Source organism: Macaca thibetana, chromosome 3, assembly GCF_024542745.1.
Source record: "Macaca thibetana thibetana isolate TM-01 chromosome 3, ASM2454274v1, whole genome shotgun sequence".
Lineage (NCBI taxonomy): Eukaryota > Metazoa > Chordata > Mammalia > Primates > Cercopithecidae > Macaca > Macaca thibetana.
This window is the reverse complement of record NC_065580.1, coordinates 17,771,101-17,796,287: the sequence shown is the minus strand read 5'-3', so window position 1 is coordinate 17,796,287 and position 25,187 is coordinate 17,771,101. Positions and strand designations below refer to the sequence as shown.

The following is a 25,187-nucleotide window of genomic DNA, read 5'->3' as shown; positions in this document are numbered from 1 at the left end:
TAAAGAAAATGCTCTTTAAAGAGGAGACGAAGCCTGAGCCTTAAAGCTCTAACTGGTTTTGTCTTTTTTTGTTGGTGGTTTTTTTCCCATGTGCTCTTTCTACTTTTGATTTAATCTTCTATATATTAAGTGCAGGGGATTAGCCAGGCCTCAGGCTAGAAAGTCTAAGAACTGTCAGCCCATTGCGTGAGACAGCATCAAGTCCTAAAGGCTGACAATGTGGTGGGCAGAGGCCAGCATGTGTCACTGGGAGACCCCACATGTGGTCTCCCACTCCAAGCGTTGTCACCGTGGAAAGGTGAGCAACATACAGGACATGGACAGTGTCCCTTCCTTCCTCCCTTTCTTTCTTTCCTCATCAGTAGATGTATTGAGTTTCTTCCATGTACAAGGCACTGTTGCTGCAAAAATAACTCTTGTTCCCAACAAATCTTCCACCCAACAGTGAATCCTTATAGCCGTGGTGTCTGAACTGCTGCATTCACGCTGGAAAGCACAGACCTGGGTTAGCGAGGCCAGAATCTGCATCCCAGCTTTTCCCCTGGCTGGCACAGATGAAGGCCTGGAGGCCTCTTTAGTCAAACAGGACTGGTCCTAGAATACCCCCCACCTGGGGTTTTCATGAGGATGGCATGGGATAATATGGGAGCCTCTGACATGTGGTAGGCATTGAATAGATTTTTGTTTGTTTGTTTGTTTTTTAAAAAAAGGAGCTCTGGGGTGGAGGAAACACACGGACTCTCAGAAGTGGTCCCGTAGTGTGTTCTGGACTACTAGAGTCCATCCTGTGCCTGTAGATAGGTGAATACCAAGAGAGGAAAGGGCCTCGGGGGAACCCAAAGGAAGAGAGAACCTGCCTCATCCAACAACGCCCACAGGACCCTTCAAAGCAACCACAGGACTAGATTGTACCCGTTCCTTTTTCAAGCGTGTAAACCATGTCTGTTACACTCCTCCAGGTCATTGTTCTTAGTTTAGGTTCTCCCAAAAGTGGAGCTTGTGACGGGGACTCTGAGGGAAGCAGGTGTGCAGGAGCTGGAAGCGTGAGACCGGAAAGAGGAAGAAGCCAGTCAAGAAGGTGAGGGAGCCAGTGACTACTGTGAGGTTCAATTCCAGAGGGACCCTCTGAGGAACTGTGCAGAAAGCATCTCATAATTACTCTCCCAAAGGATGGGGCTGCTGCTCTCCATCTGTCACCCTGTCACCCCCTTGGTTGAGAGCTGCTCTACTGTAGTTGCTCAGCATGGGCTTAGTGGACTTGGGAAGGGAGTGGGGGCAGGGAGGGCTGCTGGGTGCTTGCTGTGGGCACTATTGGCTTGCCCAGGAGAGTCCACTGCAGCTTCAGCTGCAATCAGAGGTGAGCAGAGGGGATGTGGCACAGGACATTGAGGGCAGTTGCACTAGTTTCGTCCACACATATTCCAGACTCATTTTAAGGCATTGTGTGAACACAGCTTGTGGGTGGGAATTCAACCATGGTATGGCTTTGCTGGTAGCTCTCAGATATGGCTTCGGAGAAGAGAGCAGCAGACATTTGGAGCCATTACTTAATTTACCTAGAAGATCATTTGATCAAATAGCAGACCTTGATATCTATTTTTCACCCATCCAAATATAACTGAGGGCTTCCTATGTACCCATTGCTGTGCTTCGGCTCTGGAATAGAACGTAAACAAAAGAAATGGCTTCTGACTTTTTTTTTTAAGAGACAGGATCTTGCCCTGTCACCCAGGCTGGAGTGTGGTGGTGTGATCACAGCTCACTGAAGCCTCAAATTCCTGGGCTCAAGCAATGCTCCCACCCCAGCCTCTTGAGTAGCTAAGACCACAGGTGTGTAACACCACACTCAGCTAATTTAAAAAAAAATTTTTTATAGAGATGGGGTCTCACTCTATTGCTCAGGCTGGTCTTGAACTCCTGGCCTCAAGCGATCCTTCCACTTTGGCCTCCCGAAATCCTGGGATTATAGGCTGAGTCACAGCACTTGGCCTGGTTTCTGATTTTGATAAACTCCGTCTAGTGCTGGAAACTGTTCTTCGAATAAAAAAGGGTTTGGGATTAAGGGAGTCTAGGAAAATCTGCTGTAACTGTCCCTTTTTGGGGGAGTCACAGTGTATATTAAAAACTCTTAAAGTCCTGCAATAAGGAAGCCATTTTATACTTTGTTTCACTCAACCTCTCCTAAATACATTGGGCCATCACATTCCAATCCCATCTCACCACTTGTGAAGTGATGGGGGGAGAGAGTTCCCACATTCCAATTCCTCCTCGGCCACCCTGTCAGCACCAGGTGCCCCGGTGCCATTGTGAGTAGTTAAGGGCCTTGCCTTTGCCTTGGGTGCTTCATCCCTTCTCAGCATCTGTGCTCTTTAGGCATCCTCTGTAGCTGAGGGGCCCTCCATCTGGAGGAAGGGGATCTGGGATCTCAGCCCTTCAGACTTATTTACAAGAGCTTTAGCAATGGGTGTCCAGGAGAACAATATTTGATCCAAAGGAATGACTCTCTAATGGAGATATAAAGTACTACAGCATTTGTTTAGGGAAGATAATTTTAGATGGGCTGAAGTTAGGTCCTAGCATTGCCTCTAAAACCACTCTGCCTAGAAGGGCCCTGCTTAATATATATTACCCTTGAGTGATAGACTTCTTTGACAAGCACTCAGGAAGCCCTGGATTGCTGAGAGCTGATACATGTGGGAGAAAAGCTGCCTGCTGGCATTGCTGTAGGTGTGACCAGACTTCAGAATTCAGTGTCACTGCATGCAGTTTCTCTGCCATCTCTGGCACCCTCCCTTCCTTGGTCTGTTTCCATACATCAGAGCTCTTGTTCCACCAGCCTCCTGGGGGTATTGTGTGTGAAAATTTATACTTGATAGACATAGATCTGTGTTTACAGCACGATGCAAACATTTCAGTAATATCATTTCTGAGTTCCTGTGTTCATGTCCCTTTAGTCTTAGGACAGCAACTGATAAGAATAACTAATATTTATTGAGCACTTACTATGTGCAGGGACCACACTTAGTACTTGATGTGAGTTGTCATGCTATGCTTGGGTCTTAAAGGATTTGAGATGGAGAAAAAGTAATGGAGCAGTCTCTTCCCATTGATGGTTCCCCATGTCTCCCTTTGCCACCATGGAGCTCTGGGAAGGAAGAATGTGCTAGCATTGGACTAAGCAAAAGCTAGAGTGATGCATTTGGAAGTGGAAGAGCGAGGGGAGATGCGAGAGGAAGAGCCCTGGAGAAAGAGAGGAATGAGCTGGGTGTTTTGTCTGCCTGTCCAACCTGGCCTCTGCCTTCTGCATCTGCTCTGAGCTCCTGGAGGCTGACCTACCCTCTGGCTTCTAGTTTGGGTTGTGCTACTGGGAGGAACTGATGAGAAATTGAAGGTTGGAGCAGTGAGAGGTTGGGTGTTTCTTCCCTGTCACCTCACCAGGGGTTGGCTGTGACTCTCCACCAAAGGCTGCATCATCTCTGTCCATATGGCCACCCTTGCCAGGTCCTGATAACAGCTTCCTCCTCTGCCCCTCCAGGGCTTGGGTTCATACTAGCTGCTTCTGTTGCCAGCCCTGGGTCCTTTGCACCATCCTGCACTGGTCTCTTCATACTCTGTGCTTAGCTTTGTAAATTGCCCTCCCTGTTTTGTTGTTATTGTGGTAAGGACATTCAACAGGAGATCTACCTTCTTAACAGATTTTCGAGTGTATAATGGTATTATCAACCATAGGCACAATGTTATACAGCAGATCACTTATGTATCTTGCATGACTGAAATTTGTGTCTGTTGAATGACATCTCCCCATTTCTCCCACTCTCCAGCCCCTGGCAACTATGGTTCTCCTCTCTGTTTCTATGAGCTTGGCTAGTTTGAGAATTCATATAAGTGGAATCATGCAGTGTTTGCCCTTCTATGACTGGCTTATTCACTTAGCATAATGTCTAGGTTAATCTATGGTTGTCACATGCAACAAGCTTCCCTTCTTTTTACAGACCGATTATATGGCACTGTAGGGATGCAATGTTGGATATCGCATGGGTACACGTTTCCTTTATCCTTCACTGCTGATGGACATTTAGGTTGCTTGTATGTTTTGGCTACTGTGAATAATGATGCAATGAACATGGGAGTGCAGATATCTCTTTGAGATAGTGATTTCAATTGTTTTGGATATGTGCCCAGGAGTAGGATTGCTGGATCATTCGTAATTTTTTGAGGAACCGCCATACTGAGCCCCATAGTGGCTGCACTGATTTACAGTCCCACCAATAGCATGCAAGGGTTTTGCTTTCTCCACCTCCTCGCCAGTATTATTTATTTATTTGTTTTGATAATAGCCATCCTAACAGGTATGAGGTGATGTCCCCTTGTGGTTTCAATTTGCATTTCCCTGATGATTAGTGATGTTGGGCATCTTTTCCTGTAGGTCATTTGAATGTCATTGCCTTTGGAGAAATGTCTGTTCACATCCTTTCCCCATTTTTTAATCAGGTCGTTCTTTTGCTGTTGGGTTAAATTGTCCTTTTTTGAAACTCTCCTTAATTACCTCTGTCTTGCTATGACCCTGACATATGGGCAGGAGGGGTCACCAGCTCAGAAGGCAGAGCATGACTGAGGTTTAAAGTGTCCCACCAGGCCAGGGGTGGTGGCTCATGCCTGTACTCCTAGCACTTTGGGAGGCAGAGGTGGAAGGATTGCTTGAGCACGGGAATCTGAGACAGCCTGAGCAACATAGTTAGACCCCATCTCTACAAAACATAAGAAAAGGCCAGGTGTAGTGGCTCATGCCTGTAATCCCAGTAATTTAGGAGACTGAGGTGGACAGATCACTTGAGCCTGAGAGTTTGAGACCAGCCTGGGCAATATAGTGGGACCCCATCTCTACTAAAAATAAAAAAAAAAAATGAACTGGACATGGTGGCATGTGCCTGTAGTCCCAGCTATTGCAGAGGCTGAGCTGGGAGAATCACTTGAGCCCAGGAGCTCCAGGCTGTAGCAAGCTATCATTGTGCCACTGCGTTTCAGCCTGGGTGACATAGTGGGACCCAGTCTCTTTTAAATAAATAAATAAGTCTCCCACAGGGGGCACAGGAAGGAGCCACCTCTGGGGTCTCAACCAGCCAGTCCTCCCCTACCTGAGGCTTCTGGAGGGAGAACGGAGGCTCTGGGCTGGGATGCAGGAATTTGGTGAAGAAGCGTTTGTCCTTCCTTCCTGGGAAGGCCGTGAACTTCTCCATTGCCTTCCAGGTAGCCCCCTCTGCATTGCGTGCTGCAGGAAAACCTGTTTGTATTAGGAAGCCCACATTCTGGGCCTACTTATTTGGTGCCCAGATGGTTCCTGTATTTACAAAAGCCCAGCACACTGACAGGACCTGCAGACACATGGATAAATATTTTCCTTTTCTTTTTAGGCAATATTTGAATCTTTCAAATTTAATTGCTGTCAGAGGCAGGATGCTTGCAATCCCCGAGGCAAAGCAAATAGCCAGGGCCTCCAGTGGGGCTGGGGTGGCTGCTCCAGGCAAGCTCCCCAGCCAGTCACCTGCAGTGCCTGTGGGCTGGCTTCTTGCTCTTGCTGAAGGTCAAGGGCCTCTTCCCTCTCTGGCTGGGTGGGCTGCGGTTGGAGGAGGTTAAGGGAGCTGGCTCCAGCCTGCCTGGAATCAGTGGCAACTTGTTGAGTTTCTGTTGAGGCTGAGAGTATCTGACCTGAGCTAAGAAATCAGGTGCTTCCCTCACACAAGAGTGAGTCACCAATCTGGCCATTCCCAGTGGGACCTGGTTTTGTGTCCCAAGGCTGGGTCTTGGAGGTGTTTCATTGAATCTTGAAATTATTGTAGGTAGGGCTGCTGCTAGCTCATAAGGCAGCATTGTGCAAGTGAGACAAAGGCAGAGCTTCTGGCAGGGCAGCCCCCAGCAACCCCCAGCAGGGTGCAAAGCTTAGCCAAAAGAGGAGCAGCTGAATTTCAGTGCCCAGGTGTCCCTGGGAAGTGCCCTTGTGCAGGACACAACCTGCGCAACTGCACATGTCCAAGGCATGATGGTATTCTTGTTACAGCCTTCTACACTTTATATCTTCCTTTCCTCTTTCTTTGATTCCTTTTTTTTCTCCCAAAACCATTAACCTAGCTACCCCTGGGGCTACGTTTACCAAGTCCATTGAGACACTGTTCTGTGATCATACGCCATTTTCTTCTACCTCACTGTGATTAATAAGCCTCTCCTTGTATTGTCCAGGCAGGGAAGAGGCGTTTGCTCTAGACTCACAGAGTTCTGCAACGATCGCCTCCTTTCATTCATTAGATTCTAATTTGCCTCAATTATTTTAATTCCTTGCATGTAATAAAAGCAGTTGGATTCTTTACCCACTGCATTCTTACAAAGAACACCTCATATTATTCATTTCTTTCCTCAAAGCACATGTTATTGGTGCTTACCTTGTGCTAGGTGCTGGGAAGATAAAGATGAATGAATAAGACAACATCCCTGCCCTTGAGAAACTCATAATCTAGTCGGGGAGTGAGGCATGTAAACAGATAAATCACAGTGCAGGAGTGTGTTTGCTGCAGGAAGAACAGAAGCAGGGAAGCTGCTGGTGGAACGCCTGCTGCTGGGGTGCAATCTAGATGCAAGGAAGGCTTTGCTGAGTAGCTGCCATTTGAGCCATCTCTTATGATGAGTAGGTTTTTGCTCATCCTAAGGGAAAGAAAGGCAGGAAGGAGAATAAATGCTAAGTCAGGAGTGAATATGGCATATTCAAGGTAAGGTGGGAGGTTCACCTGGCTGGAGCCTGGGGTATGTGAAGGTTGGGGCCTGAAGGGAGCTGGGACTTTATACCTGAGGAGTGTGGGGTTTATCCTGTGTGTAAAGAGGCCAACACAGGGCCTGTGAATGGGGTGTGACATTATCACATTTTCCTTTATAGAATACACTCCACATGGGAGAGTGGCCTAATAGAGGAGACTCTGGTTAGACAGTCCTGGATTTTAATCTTGGCACTGCTACCTCCTTCAGTGACTCATTTAATCTCCTCATGCCTTCACTTTCTCATTAAAAAATAGGGATGAAGGGCCGGATGCGGTGGCTCATGCCTGTAATCCCAGCACTTTGGGAGGCTGAGGTGGGCAGATCACCTGAGGTCAGGAGTTCAAGACCAGCCTGACCAACATAAAGAAACCCCGTCTCTACTAAAAATACAAAATTAGCTGGGTGTGGTGGTGCATGCCTGTAATCCCAGCTACTTGAGGGCTGAGGCAGGAGAATCGCTTGAACCCGGGATCATGCCATTGCACTCTAGCCTGGGAAACAAGAGTGAAACTCTGTCTCAATCAATCAATCAATCAATCAATAAAAATTAAAAAAATAGGGATAAGGATGGTAATGCCTACTTAATTTGGTTGTAGAACGGATTGAATGATTAAATGAGTTGATATCCATAACAGAGTTTCCCACCGGTGGAATAAGTCCAAAACCCATAAATAGATTCCAGGTGTGTTGGAAACCCTGGCTTCTTCAGTGCCCTAGGAGCCTGGACAGAGCAGGCAGCCTCATCTGTTCACTCCAGGGTGCCTTGTAAACATCTTCTGTGTGTGCACCACAGCATAAATAAAGTTGGAAACCAGTGGTCTACAGCCTTGGCGAGTCCCTCCTATCTCATAAGTCCTTAAGCGATGTGGTTGTTGACTGTATCAGGACAACTACTACAGGAGGAGGGGAGATAGACAGTAGGTACGAGACTCCGGGGACATTTCTGAAGTAGACCTGGCAGAATTTTGTGACCAGCTGGATGTCAGGAAGGTGGGGCACCCTTGAGGAGGAAGCAGCATTCGCAATGACTGCAGGATTTATGATGTAGACTGGATGGGAGGTGATGCTATTAATGGAAATTGTTATGGAAATTAGAGCATGTGGGGTTGGAGGTGTGAATGTGAATGGAGGAAGTGGAGACTGGCTGGTAGACTCCTTTTTCAACAAGTTTTGCAAGTTAAGGAAGGAGGGTGACAGGATGAAGGCATGAGGAGGAGGTGTGCTTAGGGGGAAAGCTGGGGGCATGTGAGAGGCTTCAGGATGCTTGTGGGCTAAAGGAAAAGAGGCAGCAAAGTCGAAAAATGGAAGATGCAGGAAGAGCGCATACTACTCTCTAGAATGTGCTTCTTGGACAGCGTCAGTCCCACTGGAGGAGTGTCCGCCAATAACTGGCAACTGGGCAGTTGTCCAGATATGATTTATAATAAGGCATCAGTTTCATGAGGCACTGTCTAAATTATTGCACTTCACCAATTGCAGGTTCCCTGCTGACAGTGGGCCGGGGGTCAAACAATTCAATCATGTGCCACCACTTATAAATTGAAAATCAGTGGGGTGCAAAATGGATTACCATCAAAATCCATTCAGGTGCAAAACCAAATTTAAAACCCCCTAACCTTTAAAAATCACCCCTTTCCTGATTCTTCACAATGCTCTGACATTGAGTCTTTATATCCCCCAGATGAGCAAGCGTCAATAGATATGGCTGCAAGAAACCAAAAGTAATGGGGGAAGAGCTCCCCATCGTGCCTTCCTTTTGGAATTTGCAAACAGGGTGGATTTATGCATTAATGCACTGGTAATTCTGTTAGTTTCTCTGAGGCAGTGGTTCTCAAACTTAAGTGTGTAATAAAATCCCTGGAGGGCTGATGTAAATTCAGATTGCCAGGCTCTACTTCCTAGTTTGACTCAGTAGGCCTGGGTTTGAGCCTGAGAAGTTGCATTTGTAGCAAGTTCCTAGGGAATGCTGATGTTGCCGGCCCTGGGACCACACTTCGAGAATCTCTGCCCTAAGATCTAAATTTGACAATCTAAGATCTATTTTGAGAATCCACAAGTAAAGCATGCTTTGATTGGTGTTAAGTCTGTTAATAAATCAAAATTTTGTTCAAGAAACCTGAAAAGAGACTAGTTCAAAGAGACCCAGATTAATCTGAGTGCTTTGTGTTCAGAGGTGAGGTTGGGAGGATGACATTGAGAGGATGGAGGCCCCCCCCACACCATTCCCCCAGCTCACCATTCCAGAAAATTGTGTGTGCTCAGAGCACAAATGATATCATTAAGGCTTAACAAAGCCTGCTCTCTGCTGGTCCCTGGATGGAAACTGTTGATGTCTTTTGATGCCAAACTTCCTCTCTTGACTTGGAAGTTGATTTTCCTGGGAATGTTAGACAAGCTGCTGTCAGCCTAAACATTGGTTCTTCCCACCTCTGCATGATCCCGGGATGTATTTTTCCATCTAAATCAATGCTATTTGATTGTAGTTCTACTCTCTTGCTCTTTTGGAGTTGAAGGTATTGTCTTTCTGTAGTTGTCACCAGGCCCAATATGAAATGTCTTCTTCTCCAGGATGGAAAAATTAATCCCAGAACTAGTCCATATGTGGTTGCTGCTTCCTTAACATTTTGTTTCCTGTCTCTCTCTTCCAGGAGAAATTGAGCGATGCACGTACATCAAATACCACTACTCCTCAGCAACCATCCCCAGGAACCTCACTTTCAACATCACGAAGACCATCCGTCAGGACGAGTGGCATGCCCTACGTAAGTGCACCTGAGTCTCGGTGGCTGTGACTGTGCCATGAGGTCCCCTTTGGAGGGATCGGAGGATTGGATATGCCTCCTTCTGGGGTCCCTGGATGGTCTCAGAACATTGAGATGGTTCCGTAAAGTGCCAATACCTTTGGGTCAGAATTGCCTCAGTTGGTTTTGATTGCATTATAAATTTGGGGAGTTTGCTTCTAAAATTAAAGAACAAACCAACCATCAAAACTACAGAAATGACTAGCAATTAGACAGTTACCTTATTTCACCACCCTGGTAGGCATGTAAGATTTCACCTACCTGACTGAACCAACTCTTGGGATTTATTAATAATTCCAGCCTGTCTCCAAGTTGCTTGGAATATTATTGTGGTAACCTGTTAGTCCCTTGGGTTGCATTGGTAAAGGATGAGACCAGCTGGTGGTTGCAGGATGCATCACATTGGAGATGTGCATCTGGGTAGGTCACTAAGAAGTAGGATGTGGTCTTTAAATCTACTGTTTACCCTTAAATGATAGGTTTTGGAACCCTGGTTCATGTGCAATTCCTCAGCAAAGATCAGAATATCTATGTGCACTGGTTAGGGCATTTCTTGGCTAGGGATCCTCAGAGACTTAAATGACAACGAGAGGGTTAGTTAATAAGCAAACAGAGTTTGTTGGCTATTTTTACTCTTCTCCTCCATTGGGATACACTGCCTGTCTGTGGCAGGAGAGCTTTGCTTCCTGCAGGCGCAGTTCTTCAAGCTGACACATTCTTACTGTCAGCAAGTTCATGCTGCCTCTATTGATTTGTCATGCATTCATAGTCCATCTTTTTTCACCAGATTTTGAAAGGTTAAAATTCTGTCGGCATCTATATGTAAAGGAGGGTTCTTTTATTGTTTCCTGATAGTAAAGATCCCTTAATTGGTAAACTTTGAAGATGGTAGATCTCTAGGTGGAAAACATCCTGTTCTCCTTATAGGTGCTTAGTTTTCTTTTTCGTGGCTTAGGCCCACCAGGTGTATTCTACTTTTGGGATTGGCTTTAGTTAAACCACCACAGCTTGGGGTGGGAGTGGGAGGTGAAAGAGACAAGTGAAATTAAACAGAACAATCATTCATTGGTGTCAGGAAGTATATTGTGGCTGCGTGTCCAGATGATTGTCACTAAATACTCCTGGCCTGAAATGATGGAGCAGGTGCCAATGGATGAGGCAGCATTCACCAGGCTGTTTCCCCTATAAGCTTTATCCATTACTAGAGACACTAAGCAGCACATGGGGATGGAGAGCTAATGTTCAAAGAGGATTCCATGTGCTGGCATTGAGCGAAGCATACCACATATTTAATTTCAATGTTATATTTGCCTTAGAGACACTAGTCATCAGGGTTATTAATTTCCTTTTGGAGGTAGACAGGTAAGGACTAAAATGTAGAAATATACAATATAACTGCTTATTTCCCACAATGTATTAGTCTCGTATAGTCCCTTCTTAGGAGCCTAAAAGGAATGTTCAAGATTGATAAGACCTGTTGATGAACCATTGAAATCTAACTTAAGTTATGAGGGTCGTAATAGGATTCAGAATCTAAGAAGGAAGAAATGATTGACATAGCAGCTTCAGTTCAAATTAACTCAATTTAACCAAAGAGACCCTGTTTCTTCTTGTGCCAGTGAACACCGAGGCCACAGGGGGTTCTTTAAGGAGCTCAAGTTTGCGGGTGGAGGAGGGTGGGGGATGGGGAGAGACATTCATAATGCAAGTCATTACAAGGCAATGTGATAATTACAATATAGTAGAATTGCTTTAAGCAGGTAAGAGAATTTGGAAATTTTTTAGCAAGAAGGAGAATTATTTTAGTGTAAGTTGCACAGAAACTCTTCAAGGGAAACCTGGTAGAACTCTTTTGACTGCACACACTGTAGAAACCTGGAATTCAAAGAGATTACCTAGGGAGGCATCACTGGAAACACGTCATGAGGCATCGGCAAAGACAGAGAGGAAAGGATAATGCCAAGGTTTGCGGGGTCTTCTTTGAGCCCTGCGTGTCTCCAGGTTCTTATTCCCAAACTGCAGTGCTGTTGGGTTCTGCAAAATCTAGTGTGCAGCCTCTGCTGTGAATTGGGGTGACAGATCTATTTTTAACTGATAAAAGCCATCTCAACGATTGATATATGAAAAGGTCTCGGGCACTTGGTGTGGGTGAAGTTGAGGCCACCTTTTGGTGAGGGATTCATCTGCCTCTTTCACAAAGCCGCCTAATGGGCTGTTAAGCAGAGAGAGGGAACATTTGCCATTTCTGACATCGATGACAGTTATTTTTAGCCAGAGGGCAGGTGAGCATCTGTCACAACTGAATTTGGTACTAAGTGTAATTGGGAATGCTGGCAAGAGGGGAAGCACAGGAAGTGTCGATTTTAATTTTCAGTGGTCAGATATTGATGACATTAGGTGGGAAGTAGGCACATAAGCCCCCTTTGAAATAAAGCAGAAACGATTAAATATTAGCAAACTCCTGATCAAATACTGGAAATGAAAAAAAAAATCACAGTCTGATTTCTTTATTTGGTTTGAGAGTTCTGTCCTCTTTAAGTGGGATCAAATTAACTAATTTCATCCTAGATTGGTTATCATCTTTATTATTATTTTTTGAGATGGAGTCTCACTCTGTTGCCCAGGCTGGAGTGCAGTGGCACAATCTTGGCTCACTGCAACCTCCGCCTCCTGGGTTCACACAATTCTTCTGCCTCAGCCTCCTGAGTAGCTGGGACTACAGGCGTATGCCACCATGCCCGGCTAACTTTTGTATTTTTAGTAGAGACAGGGTTTGACCATGTTGGCCAGGCTGGTCTCGAATTCCTGACCTCAAGTGATCCACCCACCTCGGCCACCCAGAGTGCTGGGATTACAGGTGTGAGCCACTGCACCTGGCCTAAATTACATACTTTTCATCAGGAATTTGCATGTGGCCTCATCATCAACCATTGATACAGAAATAAAATTTTCAAGTAGGAAAAGGCACAGTTTGGTTTAAAACTACACTGTGGTTTTTGAAAAGTTAAGCCTACCAATGGGAGGCTTAACTGCTGGCGCGTGTGCTCATACACCTTATGGTTGGGTGACTAGGAGGTGAAAGGATAGAAGATTCTGGAGGCCACTAGGCTTACAAATCTAATTGTAAAGAGAGAATAAACTCCATAGGGAGTAAAGGCCAGAGGATGAAGCCTGTGTGTGTGTGTGTGTGTGTATGTGTGTGTGTATGTGTGTATATGTGTGTGTATGTATGTGTGTGTGTGTGTATGTATGTCTGTGTGTATGTGTGTGTCTGTGTGTGTGTGTCTGTGTCTGTGTGTCTGTGTGTGTGTGTGTGTGTGTGTGTGTCTGTGTGGGTGTGTATATGTGTGTGTGTGTGTCTGTGTGGGTGTGTATATGTGTGTGCGTGTCTGTGTGGGTGTGTATATGTGTGTGTGTGTGTCTGTGTGGGTGTGTATATGTGTGTGTGTGTATGTGTGGGTGTGTATATGTGTGTGTGTATATGTGTATGTGTGTCTGTGTGTGTGTGTGTGTATGTGTGTGTGTATGTGTGTGTCTGTGTGTGTCTGTGTGTGTATATGTGTGTGTGTATGTGTGCGTGTGTGTGTGTGTGTGTGTGTATATGTATGTGTGTGTGTATGTGTGTGTGTGTGTGTGTGTGTGTATGTGTGTGGGGTGGGGAAGGGGGTGGTCTTTGTTAACGAGGTTCAGATGCTGAGTTGTCTGGGTGAACTGGTGACCGGTTTCTCACTCTGGTTTTGTGGGTGACTGCTGGTGGGTACTGTGGGTGCCTTTCTGCTCACCTTGGAAAAAGGCAGAATTCCTTTTGGAGTTGGGATCCGTGTCCTTAGTCCACCCAGGCCTGGTGCAGCCCATCTGCCTTCCTACCTGCCCACCGTCTGGCTTGAGGTCCCAACAGCCCTGGGTAGGCTGCAGTGTGGTGCGTTGCCCTGGGGTGCAGTGCGGAGCAAGGTAGAACAGCATTTGTCCTACTTCTGTGGGTTCCAAGGGTGAGCTGCATGCCTGACCCAGATCCTCTGGCTGCCTCCAGGTCACAGCGGGACAGGCAAGTGTCACTGGCCAGTGAGGAGGGGACGGGCAGCCACAGGAGATGAGCTGGGCTGGTGCTGCTCCTGGGTGGACTGTCTGGTTTACGTTTTAAATACGACAGAATCCGATTGACACGGTCAGGGGAAGTGGTGGCATTTTAAATGGAGCTGCTTCACTCTCTCACTAGAATATGTTCCTATAGGCTTTTCACATCCCATAGTTCAGTCTATGGTAGCATTGCTTGTTTGGCGAGTTCAGCGTCCTCGCACAACCCCCAGGAGCCCCTGAGGCCATCCCCAGCCCCCCTGCTCTTGTTCTCCCTGCCACAGGCATTGCCCTTTCAGCACAGGTGGGGCCTGGGCCTTGCCCAGTGGCATAGCAAGGGGAGGTGGCTGATCGGGAGTTGGGGGTCTGCAATAGGACCCGGGCAGCCAGGGTGGGCTATGGCAGAGGAAGGAGGCTGAGAAAGTAGGGGATGGGAAGATGTCGCTGAGAGGTGAGTGCGTCCGTCCCAGGAAGGAACTGGAATGGCATGGAACTGGGCCCTGGCTGCCCCAGGCGAGGACCCCAGGGAGGTTGGCAGAGGGCACGGCCGCAGAGCCTGCCTGAGGTTGCAGGGCAGACACACATTGGAAGGTATTAGAAGTGGGTCTTCTTTGCCCCCTGATCTGCTGGGCAGAGCCTCTGTGGGCAGCTGTTACTAAGGTTTCCTCAGGGTCAGATCCCTGAGACGTGGAGTCACTGTGATGTGAGCTCAGATGTTCTCATTCTGCCTGGCGTTTTCAAGATGGAGGTTGTTTTCTCGCAGTGGCTTGCCCCTGGCAGCGAGGATCAGGGAGCTGGGGCTCTACTTTGCTGCAATAAGATACTCTCTGTTGTCTTTCGAGATGCTGAGAGCCAAGAAACCCAGAGGTGTTTTTTGAAGCTTTGTTCTGTCAGGACTAAGGGTTCAACTAATTACATTGGAAAGTCACACAGCACATTTCCAGCTGGACTGGGCGGGAAAGAGCGAGAGATGATTTCCCCTCCAAGACTTCCCTACTCCCTACCCCTTACCCCCCAGACACACAGATATGAGCTCACTCGTCGGCCCTGTGGCTGTTGCCTCAGGCAAGCTGAGCACATACCAGGACCAGGCAGAACAGGTTCCTCATCTACAGCATTGGGGGTCCTTGCCTTCGCCAGCACAGTGGATCCTTGCACCCCTGGGGCAAAGAACATTAGTACCAAGGAGCCATCCTGAAGCAGGGTATGGCCTGGCTGGCAGAGGGAGGGAGAAGAGAGGGGAAGAGGAGGAAGGCAGGAGTGGAGATGGAGGAAGGGAGGCAGGAGATCAAGACTTTGTGGATGAGCAGGGACATTTTAGTGTCCATACCACTAGGAGGGACAAGAAGTAAAAATCCAGAACTGTCTCACTTACTGCAGACACGTGGATGACACACTTGGCTCCCTGTCCCCACAGCTCTTGATCTCTCACCCCTGCCTGTGGGTTGGCTCAGTCTTGGGGGACCAGTCCTGACCCCAGGCCGGTGTATGGTGGGAAGCCCAGCATGTTCTGGTGCTCTGGTGTGGATCTTGGAGCAGGACTCTTAACTTATGCTTCGTGGCCAAGCTCTACTTGGCCCCCCACACCTGGCCTCTCCCATGCCCTCTTCCTCACCCTCTCCCTTTCCAGCATTAGAGGGTTCTGCCCCTGAACCCCAGGGTCCCTGGTGCTGTCTAGACTCTCTCCAGCCACCCTGGGTCCTGCCCTCCCCACTGGCATCAACCTTCTCACCTTGAACTTGTGTTGGCTGTTTGCCTGATGGCACCTGCCTTCCCTTTCCCAATGGACTGAGCTGTCCAGTCCTAGCCCAGCCTGCTCCGATGTAGAATGGCCACCTTCTGGACTTGCTTCCCACCCACAACTCCCTGACTTTCTCAGCCTAGGAGCTGCCTAGACTCCTGGTCCCACCTCCCCCAGCCATCCTCGTTATGAGAAGATGAATGCTGTGGACCAAAGGGCTTGGGATGAAACTAACAGTAATAACAACAGTAAGCACCTCTTTTTGTTCAGTCGGCTGTAATGCTGCTCAGAGGGCGACTTGGCGTTTCCTCCCAGGAGCCCCTCCCGTGTTGTTGTGGCTCCTTTGCAGATGAGGTAACTGAGCCAGTGGGAAGGGCTGCCTAGAGGTCCCATCTCAGACCTCAGAGGAATCCGAGGGTGAGGGCTCAGAATCCAGGCCTGAGCTCCGGCGGGGTCCCTCCAGCTATTTTTTTTCTTCATGTTTTTGGCTGATGTTATGGAAAACAGCCTAATGAGGTAAACATCGCAGACATTAGAAGCTGAGGTCCCCTGCAGCATCAGCCATTTTCCTTCTCCCACATCCGCATTGGTGCTCAGCCAGTGTGAGGCTCTTAGTGTGTGCAATCTGTTGTTAGCTGCCTCTTGCTTGCAAGACTGGCATCCACGGGGGACATCACTAGCAAGAAACCACCCCCCACACTGCCCCAGAAGTGGAAAAGTTTGGTAGCAAGAAAACTCAGCCAACAGCGTGTCATCATAGGTTGCCTTAAATCCTGAAGTCTTTGCTTTTTCCAAGCCATTCCTGTGTCTCTTCCCCAACCCAGCCCCTGCAGAGAACCTTGTAAACCTTTCAGTGTACCCGCTGCCTCGTGCCTGTCCTCCCAGAGCTCTGGTGGTATCTATGCACCAGGCCGTGCAGAGAACCCAAACCCCTTAATGTGATATTGCACCAAGATCTGCTCTTGCAGAAGTAACTCATGCCAGGACATTTCCTTTCCCTCGCAACTTTCCTGCCTGTCAAAACTTACCTCTTCTTTGTCTCATTCCCTCAGGTTTCTGTTGCAGAACAGGCTCACTGATTTGATAAATATGCTTGAGCTAGGGGGTTAATGTGTTCTTGGATTACCTTCCCCGGAGAGCATTTTTATTTTTCAGGAGGCCTGCCCCAAGGAATGATGGCAAGGGAATTACAGGTAACATAGAGATGCTTTAAAATTATGAACGTTGGGCCAGGCATGGTGTCTCATGCCTGAAATCCCAACACTTTGGGAGGCTGAGGCAGCCAGCTCACTTGAGATTAGGGCTCGAGACCAGCTTGGCCAAGGTAGTGAAGCATCTGTCTTTACTAAAAATACAAAAATTAGGTGGGCATGGTGGCATACGCCATACTTGGGAGGCTGAGGCAGGACAATCGCTTGAACCTGGGAGGCGGAGGTTGCAGTGAGCAGAGCTCACGCTGCTTTACTTCAGTCTGGGTGACAGAGTGAAACTCCATCTCAAATAATAATAATAATAATAATAAATGCATATGCATGTGCAGCTGTGTGTCCCACCTACTTAGATAGCTGGCCTGGCTGGGGGTCAGTGATGAAAATGCACTGTAGCATGGCTGCTGTATACAAGGGCGCCCTCTACATGGGTAAGAGGGAGAGTTTATTTTGAGATGACCTAGGGGGAAGGAAGGGAGGACGTCTGGAGTAGAGGTGGGAGGGAGTACAGTACAGCCTTTTCTGTTAAAGACATCCACGTCCTGAACAAAACCTGGTGTAATTGCAGTCTTCAAGCCACAATTCATCTGAATGCACAGGTCCGATTTTGTGCTGGGAATTAGTTGGAAGTCTGGCCCGGAGGCATTCTCTCTCTCAGCTTCTGCTGATTGGAAGTGGTTTTATTCTGGCTGAGCACACTGATATGGACACCAAACCATGAAGAAGAACTGGGAGAACAACCCGACTGTTTGCCTTCATCCATTTGTTCATTTGTTCATTGAATAGTCGTGAAGTGTCTGTTCTGTGAGAACCCCCATGTTGGGTACTGGAGGGGATATTAAAAGGTATTCTGCTTTCCAAATGGGATGATATATTTCCAGGTGCCAACCAGACAAGGGCTCAAATTACTTGTTGCTTAATGTTTAAGCATTTAAGACTACCTAGAGAGTACAGGCTAATGCTGCTGACATATACACTTCATGAGTCCTAACTTCCATACTGAAATCAGCAAGGATTCATTGCAGGGGGAAAAACAATATATAAGACAAACTACCTTATCTCAGTAAGAGGCATGGCCTGCTTTTTACAGCGAGGGAAAAGTGGGCATCATTTGGACTTGCCTTTTCTGGGTCCTCTAGGGGAACTGTCCCAGTTCCAGGTGCTGAAAAGGGAGCTTAATACGGCAGGTGATTCCTCTTTCCAAAGTTAAGACAATCTGAGCTCAGCTTCCAGGCAAACTGCTGCAGTGAGGAAGAGGAACAAGAACAGGTGCTCAGTAATCCAGCTGGCAGAAACAGCTCAGTGTTGGAGAATCTGGGTTAGGTAAGACATGGATGTCAGAGCAGGCAGATACCTGGCATCAATAAAGTGGGTCAGCAGGTATAAGTCCTGTAGGTGCTACTTTGGCATTCAGGACTGAATGAGTGAACTCCCAGGGAGGAGTCTTCGCCAAAGGAAGAAAAGCCCCAGCTTTACAAGAAACTTGGAGTGGAATGGCATTAGAGTAAGAAATAGAGAATGGTGGCTGAGAGAGGAGCCCACTTATAAGAACCAAGGCACACAAGGCAAGTATGCTATGCCCAGAACAAGATGGGAGGCTATTATACTCCGAGCACCAGTCACAGACAGTGCCTGGGTTTGATTCTGGATTCTGGGGGATGGGTGTTCTGAAGATGGGGAGGGCAGCAGGGAGGTGGCTGGGAACCAGGATGTAGTAACAGAGCGAGTAACCGAGTTCATGTTGTATGATGAAAGTCCTACCAGAGTCAAGGCCAGTGCCTCCCAGATGGGGTCCATTGCCTGGCAATGTCTGCATTATCTGGGGACTTGTTTGAAATGCAAATTCTTAGACCCCAGCCTAACATACTGAGTCAGAATCTCTAAGGGTGGGCCAGGAATCTGTAAGACAAGGTTTGAGAGCTCCTGGTCTGGAAAGCATTGGTGTGGATTGTAGTGGTCATAGAAGGGTCAGGGCAGGAGAACATGAATAGGCTTGGGATGGGAGCTGGGAGATGGAATATTGCCAATTAGCACAACCTCTCAGGGAAACAGGACCTGTTCTTGTGTGCTATCTGTTGACTGGCTGTAGATCTGGTAATTTACTTTCCTTCCATATTTCTTGTGGTTAGTTGAATACAACAGCATGGAAGAGGTGAGGTGAATTTTTTTTTTTTTTTTTGTATTGTGTATGTTAGCCGAGGCAATCTTCCTAATATCTAGCCTCCAAATCTCTATCTTATGTTTCTGATGTACTCCTTTAATGGGAAACAGGCTTCAAGCCCCATGGAGTCCAGCAGATATTGGATTGAGTTCCACCTCTGCCACTCACCAGGTATATGACCCTTGGAAACTATTTAAGTGTTTTGACCCCAGTGCACTCATTTGTAAAACAGAGATGGTAATACCTGCCTTGAGGATTAACATAAAGTTTAATTAGATGAAATAATTCATGCACAATCTCTGAGTAAGTTTGCAAAGTCTGATGCCAGCCAACATGAGATGCTATCACTATTGGAAGGCAGGGGTCCCATACCGAGGTGGGAGCGGGGGGGAATGCCTCTGAAATGGTATTTCATTGACTCAGAGGTTTTCTGTTTAACTCTGTGCAACATGTGCAGGTGAGTTGGCCTTGTATGTGGCTGTTTGTCTTCGTAAGTATTGGGGATTTGCTATCTGCACCAGTATGTGTGATGCGAACTTGCATTAGGTGTTTGAAGTGTAGGAGTAGAAAGTGCCTGACTATTATTTACTGGCAACAGTGTAGCATATTGTGAAAGGAGTTTCAGGGCAGAAAATTATCAGTGTTTGAGGTCCTCAGTGTGGTGGCAGCAGTAGAAGCAGCTCTTTAATTTATCAGTTGTGTCCAATAAAAATGCAATTTAGACACAAACAGTCTCTAAAGGAAGATTTATGTACTTAGTGTCTAAAAAGTAACATTTCAGAGCTTTGAAGATAAATACAATGTGAGTACAATGTATTGAAATTGTTGAGGGGAACCAAAAGACTCGCATGTCTAGCCTAACCCTGCTTTCCATTTGCTATGATCAGATCCTCTTCTATTCTATTTCAGGTGTGTGAAAACACACATCCAAAAGGAGGATGCTGCAAGAATGTTGGACGTAGAGAGAAAGGAGGGCCCAAGAATAAGATAAGAGCTGCTGTTAGGGTGGAGGGGAGGACATAGAGGTGACATTACTATACTGTATTACTATCCCCTTATTTTCATCTCTTCGCCCTGGTTCTGGTGCTGGCTGTGTCATAGATTGGATTATGGAATTACAGAGTTGGGGTTACCACGTAGAGCTAATATGTTTGGGGTACGTGGAAGGGCCTCTTCAGATGATTCTGAGAGGAGAACCTCTTCCTTTCTTAGGTTTTGGAGCTGATGTTCCCTGCTGTTTTCACTCTTTTTTTTTTTTTTTTTTTTTTTTGTCTTACCCTGATATCTAACTCTGATTTAACTTTGGAGGTCATAGCAAGAGGCCTGCATGGTTCTGGGTCATTGTGACTTGCCTAGAATAGTTGTGCATGGAATTCAGCCTTTCCCATGCTGAGCTAGAGTTCTGGGAGTTTGGGGATGGGGGTTGAAAGTCTAGTGGTACTTATCTTTCTTCACTCTCTATGCATATCCATCTGAGGAGCCTTCTGGGGAAAGTTGGCACAGAATACAGTTCAAACCTTCCTAGATCCTTTACAATTCAACATTCTAATCAGCACCATTCAATAGAACTCCCTGTAGTGATGGAAATATTCTATAAGTCTACGTGGTAGCCACAAGCCACATGTGGCTATTGAGCGGTTAAAATGTGACTAGTTCAACTGAGGAACAGAATTTCAAATTTTACTTATAAATTGACATTGTTTGGCTCTGTCCCCACCCAAATCTCATCTTGAATTGTAGCTCCCATAATTCCCACCTGTTGTAGGAGGGGCCTGGTTGGAGATAATTGAATCATGGGGTGGTTTGCCCCATACTGTTCTCATTGTAGTGAGTAAGTCTCACGAGATCTGATGTTTTTATAAAGGGTTTCCCCTTTTGCTTTGCTCTCATTCCCTGTTGTGTGCTGCCATATAAGACGTGCCTTTTGCCTTCTGCCATGATTGTGAGGCTTCCATAGCCATGTGGAGCTGTGAGTCCATTAAACCTGCTTTTCTTTATAAATTACCCAGTCTTGGTTATGTTTCTATTAGCAGAGTGAAAACAGACTAATATATAAACCAACTTAAGTTTGTGTGTGACTCATGGCCAGTAGCTACCATATCAGACAGAGCAGTTCCAAACAAGCAGTGCTTGTATTTCTTTTATGGATTCAGTCTCCAAATTTTAAACTCTTGATTACAAGCATTCATACATTAGAAACAAAACTTTATAGGTTACCTGGATGCCCCAGCCATTTTTGGGGTATAGGAATGCACATTTTCTTGAGTTCCTAGATTCTTGCTCACCACCCAGTCCTTGGGCTCTCAGCAGCTCCAATCCCAGAGCTACTTGGGGTGTTACTAGGCTTTTCCGCTAATCTGTGTCCTCTGCAGGTAAGGAGAGAGAGTCAGCAGGGCAAAGATCTCAACATTTACTGGAGCCAACTCTGGGCCAGGCTGTCGCAGGCTGAGTTCCCTGTGAAGTGGACTCAGATGGAGTTCAGGAGGAAGGGCAGAGGAGGAATCGGAGTCTGGCAGAAGTAGAAGTCAGGCTGGGATGTAGGTGCGATGACACCCCTTGGAGGGCTCTTGTCCTAGAGCAACCCTTCAAAGCCTCCTGAATGAGGTTGAAATGACTGGGTCTTTACACTTCCATATTGGGCACTTCTTGGATGTAGGCACTGGAGGTGGAGTGACCTTGGGTATGTGGCTCTGAGTGTGTGAGCGATCTCTACAGGGATTGACCGCTAAAGGCTGACAGCCTTTCTAGAATGTGGCAGCAAGTCTTTCCTTGCAGAGAGGTCTGGAAGGTGCACCACAGCGCCTATCATGCAGGCATTTGTCTGATGCAATCGAGGTTGCCAGTGATGGAATTGAGACAAGAGATCTAATACCTCCCCCAGAGCTACAAGAAGAGATAGAGGCAGGACTAGAATCCAGACAGTTGTGACTGCAAAATTCATGCTCTTTCCTTACCGCCAGGGAGCCCCACACATATCTCGTGAGGCAGGCCTACTGTCCTTCTCTTCTCCCAGAGGACCTCCCTGCTCCATCCTTCACCCCTCCCCCACCATAGGCTCTATCCTATTATCTAAAGTAAATGAAGAACCCTTGTCTTTGTCCATTTGTTCAAAAGAAATGAAAGAAAGCTATTTATTTTCCACTTCTCAGTTTTTCTTTTTCATTTAATTACTGCTATCATAACAGGAGTTTTTTTTCTATTCCTTTTCATTGCAAATGTATAGTATTTCATCTACATTATGAGTTAAATAGGCTTTTGTGGACTATCCTAGAAACCCAGTCATCCTTTGGGAGGCCGAGACGGGCGGATCACAAGGTCAGGAGATTGAGACCATCCTGGCTAACAAGATGAAACCCCGTCTCTACTAAAAAAAAATACAAAAAAGAACTAGCCGGGCGAGGTGGCGGGCGCCTGTAGTTCCAGCTACTCGGGAGGCTGAGGCAGGAGAATGGCGGGAACCCGGAAGACGGAGCTTGCAGTGAGCGGAGATCCGGCCACTGCACTCCAGCCTGAGCGACAGAGTGAGACTTCGTCTCAAAAAAAAAAAAAAAAAGAAACCCAGTCATCATTTATAACATACAGGACTTCTCTGGAAATGGGTTCTGAATTCTAAATAATTGACGTAACAAATGGGATTTTGGAACGGAATTCATTGCAAAGCTGGAGTCTTTACCACTTTCTATTTTCCAGGCGGTTTTGCCTCTGAAGGGACTTGCCATCTCTGCCCCCCACCCCAACTACATCTGTCATTTTTAGACTGGATCCCCCAAGTTGGATACCCTCAACTTCCATGATGAAAGTTCAGATTTCTCTGTCCCTTGTAGCCAGCCACTGATATAAAATCGATGAATGCCCCTTGATGTGCCCTATGTAGGCTTGTATGAAATCCAGAAACCCAACCAAGGGGCATCCGGTGTCTTTGGTGCTGGGATCGTTCAGTCTCAGGCCCCAGTCTCAGTTCACATTGGTAGAATGAGACCCATTCTGCCACATTTCCCTGAGGCTCTTTGCTTATGCGCCTGGCACCAAATTAGAAATGAGCAATCAGAGGTGTGTGTGGTGTGTGTAAGCTTCCGAAACCACGAGGCTGCTAAACATGGGTGTGGAGGTGACACATTTGACTGACATCAGCATCTGTGTTCCATCCGCCACCCCATCCACTGCCTCTCTCTTCGAGCTTCTAGTGCTGCACAGTTGCCAAGGAAACTAGGAAAAGCAACTGTGCACAAATCATCTCCTCCCCAGAGCTCACGGGAACACCCTCTTCGGGGAGGGCGTGGGGAAGGAAGGGGCTGCTCTTCTGGTGGTTGTTCATGAGTATGGGTGACAATGCTGACTGACACCAGCCCCGAGTAGGTAGCTCCATGCTGACTCCCCTTCCAGAACCCTCCCCAAGGCTGGCTTTGTCTCTGTGTTGCCTGAGTCCCACACGTCACCCTCTCTCATCTCACACTGCCATCAATACCTGCTCGGAAGGGATCTTTTCATTTTCAGGAAGTGAACATTCCTTTGCATCAAAAAGAGTAGGGACCTCTGGTTTATGGGTAAGGTCTGAAATACTGTTTAGCTTGGCAGAGCTAACAGAAACATACAGTTTTAAAAATTACTGGCCAGGCCTGGAGGCTCATGCCTGTAATCCCAGCACTTTAGGAGGCTGAGGCAGGTGGATCACGTGAGGCCAGGAGTTCAAGACCAGCCTGATCAATATGGCAAAACCCATCTCTACTAAAACAAAACAAAACAAAATTTAGCTGGGTGTAGTGTTGCACGCCTATAATCCAGCTACTCGGGTGGCTAAGGCATGAGACTCGCTTGAACCCAGGAGGCGGAGGTTGCAGCGAGGCGAGATTGCACCACTGCACTCCAGCCTGGGCAACAGAGTGAGACTCTACCACTCTGAAAAAAAAAAAAAAAGTAATTACCAGCTCAGTTTCAATCCTTCATTAAATTGAAGGAGAGGGGCCTGAATTTTCAGTGTTTATCATTCCTGGTCGGAGCTTTGCAGATTTGGTCCACGAGGAGCCATCTTTGGTTGCTGGAATGACTTGCAGGGCTGCTCCTTAGTTTCCTGTGTGGACTGAGAGTCCACTGTGTGGACAGCACTGGAGCTGGGTAGTGAGGGAGACACCTTCAGGGAACCTGAAGTCTCCCAGGGAACACAGAGCCGTGACACAGACTCAGGATGGCAGAGGGCGGGGCTGGAGGTGTGGTAAACAAAATGCTTTTGGCTGCATCCACAGGAGGAAACGACCATCTTAGCTTGGATAACTGGCCAGGAGTAGTGGCATCTGAAAGGAGCCTAAAATGCTTCACTCACTTACTGAAGTAAAATGGATTGAGTTTCTCTCACTTACCAGACACTGTTCTAGGCGTTAGATGGAAGAGCAGCAACCCCTACCCTCATGGAGCTTGCATTTGTGTGCAATAATAACTGCTTCTGATGGGTGTGCAGAGGCTGTGCTAAATGCCTGACATACTATATTCACTGAAATCTCAACTGTACTACGAGGTACATGTTATTATTATATCTGTTTGATAAAGGAGGAAACCGAGGCTAACAGAGGTTAAATAAGTCACAGAAGAGCTGTGTCGTGTGAACCTTGTGATGACTTTAGGAGGTCTTAGGAAATGCATTGTCAGCCAGGCATGGGATGGATGTGAGTGGGTACAGTCCGGACTGTGAGGAGCCTTTGTGACATTCCTACTCTGAGAGAATGGGTCTGGACCAGACTCTCAGCAGGGGATATGAGACTTCGCAAAATAGGGAGGTGAGGCCACCTGCTAAGGCGGTGGTTGCCCTTGCATAAGTGTGTTTTGGGAGAGAGCAGAGATTCTGAGGCGTGTGGACAAGGCCTAAAGAAGCTTCTGTGGCTGTTTTCTAACCCACTGTCTAAAGGAGCGTAGTGGCTGTCTTTAGTTCCAGGAAGACATTTATCAGCATTAGCTATGGGTGTGGAATATGAGATAAATCCTAGAAAGCAAGCTTTCCTTGAAATGTAGGGAAGAATTAACTATATTTTCGTACAGCTTACATTTCTCTGTCCATGCAAAGAAATAAGGTACACACACACACACACACACACACACACACACACACACACACATATCACATTCAAAAGCTAATTCAATGTGGGCATCTAATAAATGCATGAATCATATATCTTTTTGGCTTTCAGGTCTCACATCATTTTTATTGTGTTGTTAAATAAGATCACTTTGATCATGGTCATTAATCCATAAAAATAGTTTTGTATATATGTGTTGCATTTAAATAAATTTAGATATACCAAGGTCCTTGCTTTTTTTCCTTTTCTAATCAAGTCCAAGTTATCAAAATTATTCTTCAGAAAAATGTCAACTGAAACACAATTCTCAACTTCACTAATTATTCACGAACT

At 46.8% G+C, this 25,187-nt stretch overlaps 2 protein-coding genes across 2 annotated transcripts in view; both read left to right on the top strand.

Annotated features, from left to right (window-relative positions):
* Positions 1-25,187, top strand: part of AGK (acylglycerol kinase) — a 985,672-nt gene that overhangs the window by 529,740 nt on the left and 430,745 nt on the right. The gene's annotated exons all lie outside the window — the stretch shown is intronic.
* Positions 1-25,187, top strand: part of TMEM178B (transmembrane protein 178B) — a 406,833-nt gene that overhangs the window by 128,656 nt on the left and 252,990 nt on the right. The window contains exon 2 of the mRNA XM_050782280.1: positions 9,453-9,566. Within this exon, the coding sequence (XP_050638237.1) occupies positions 9,453-9,566 (114 nt within the window). The remainder of the gene's footprint in view (positions 1-9,452; positions 9,567-25,187) is intronic.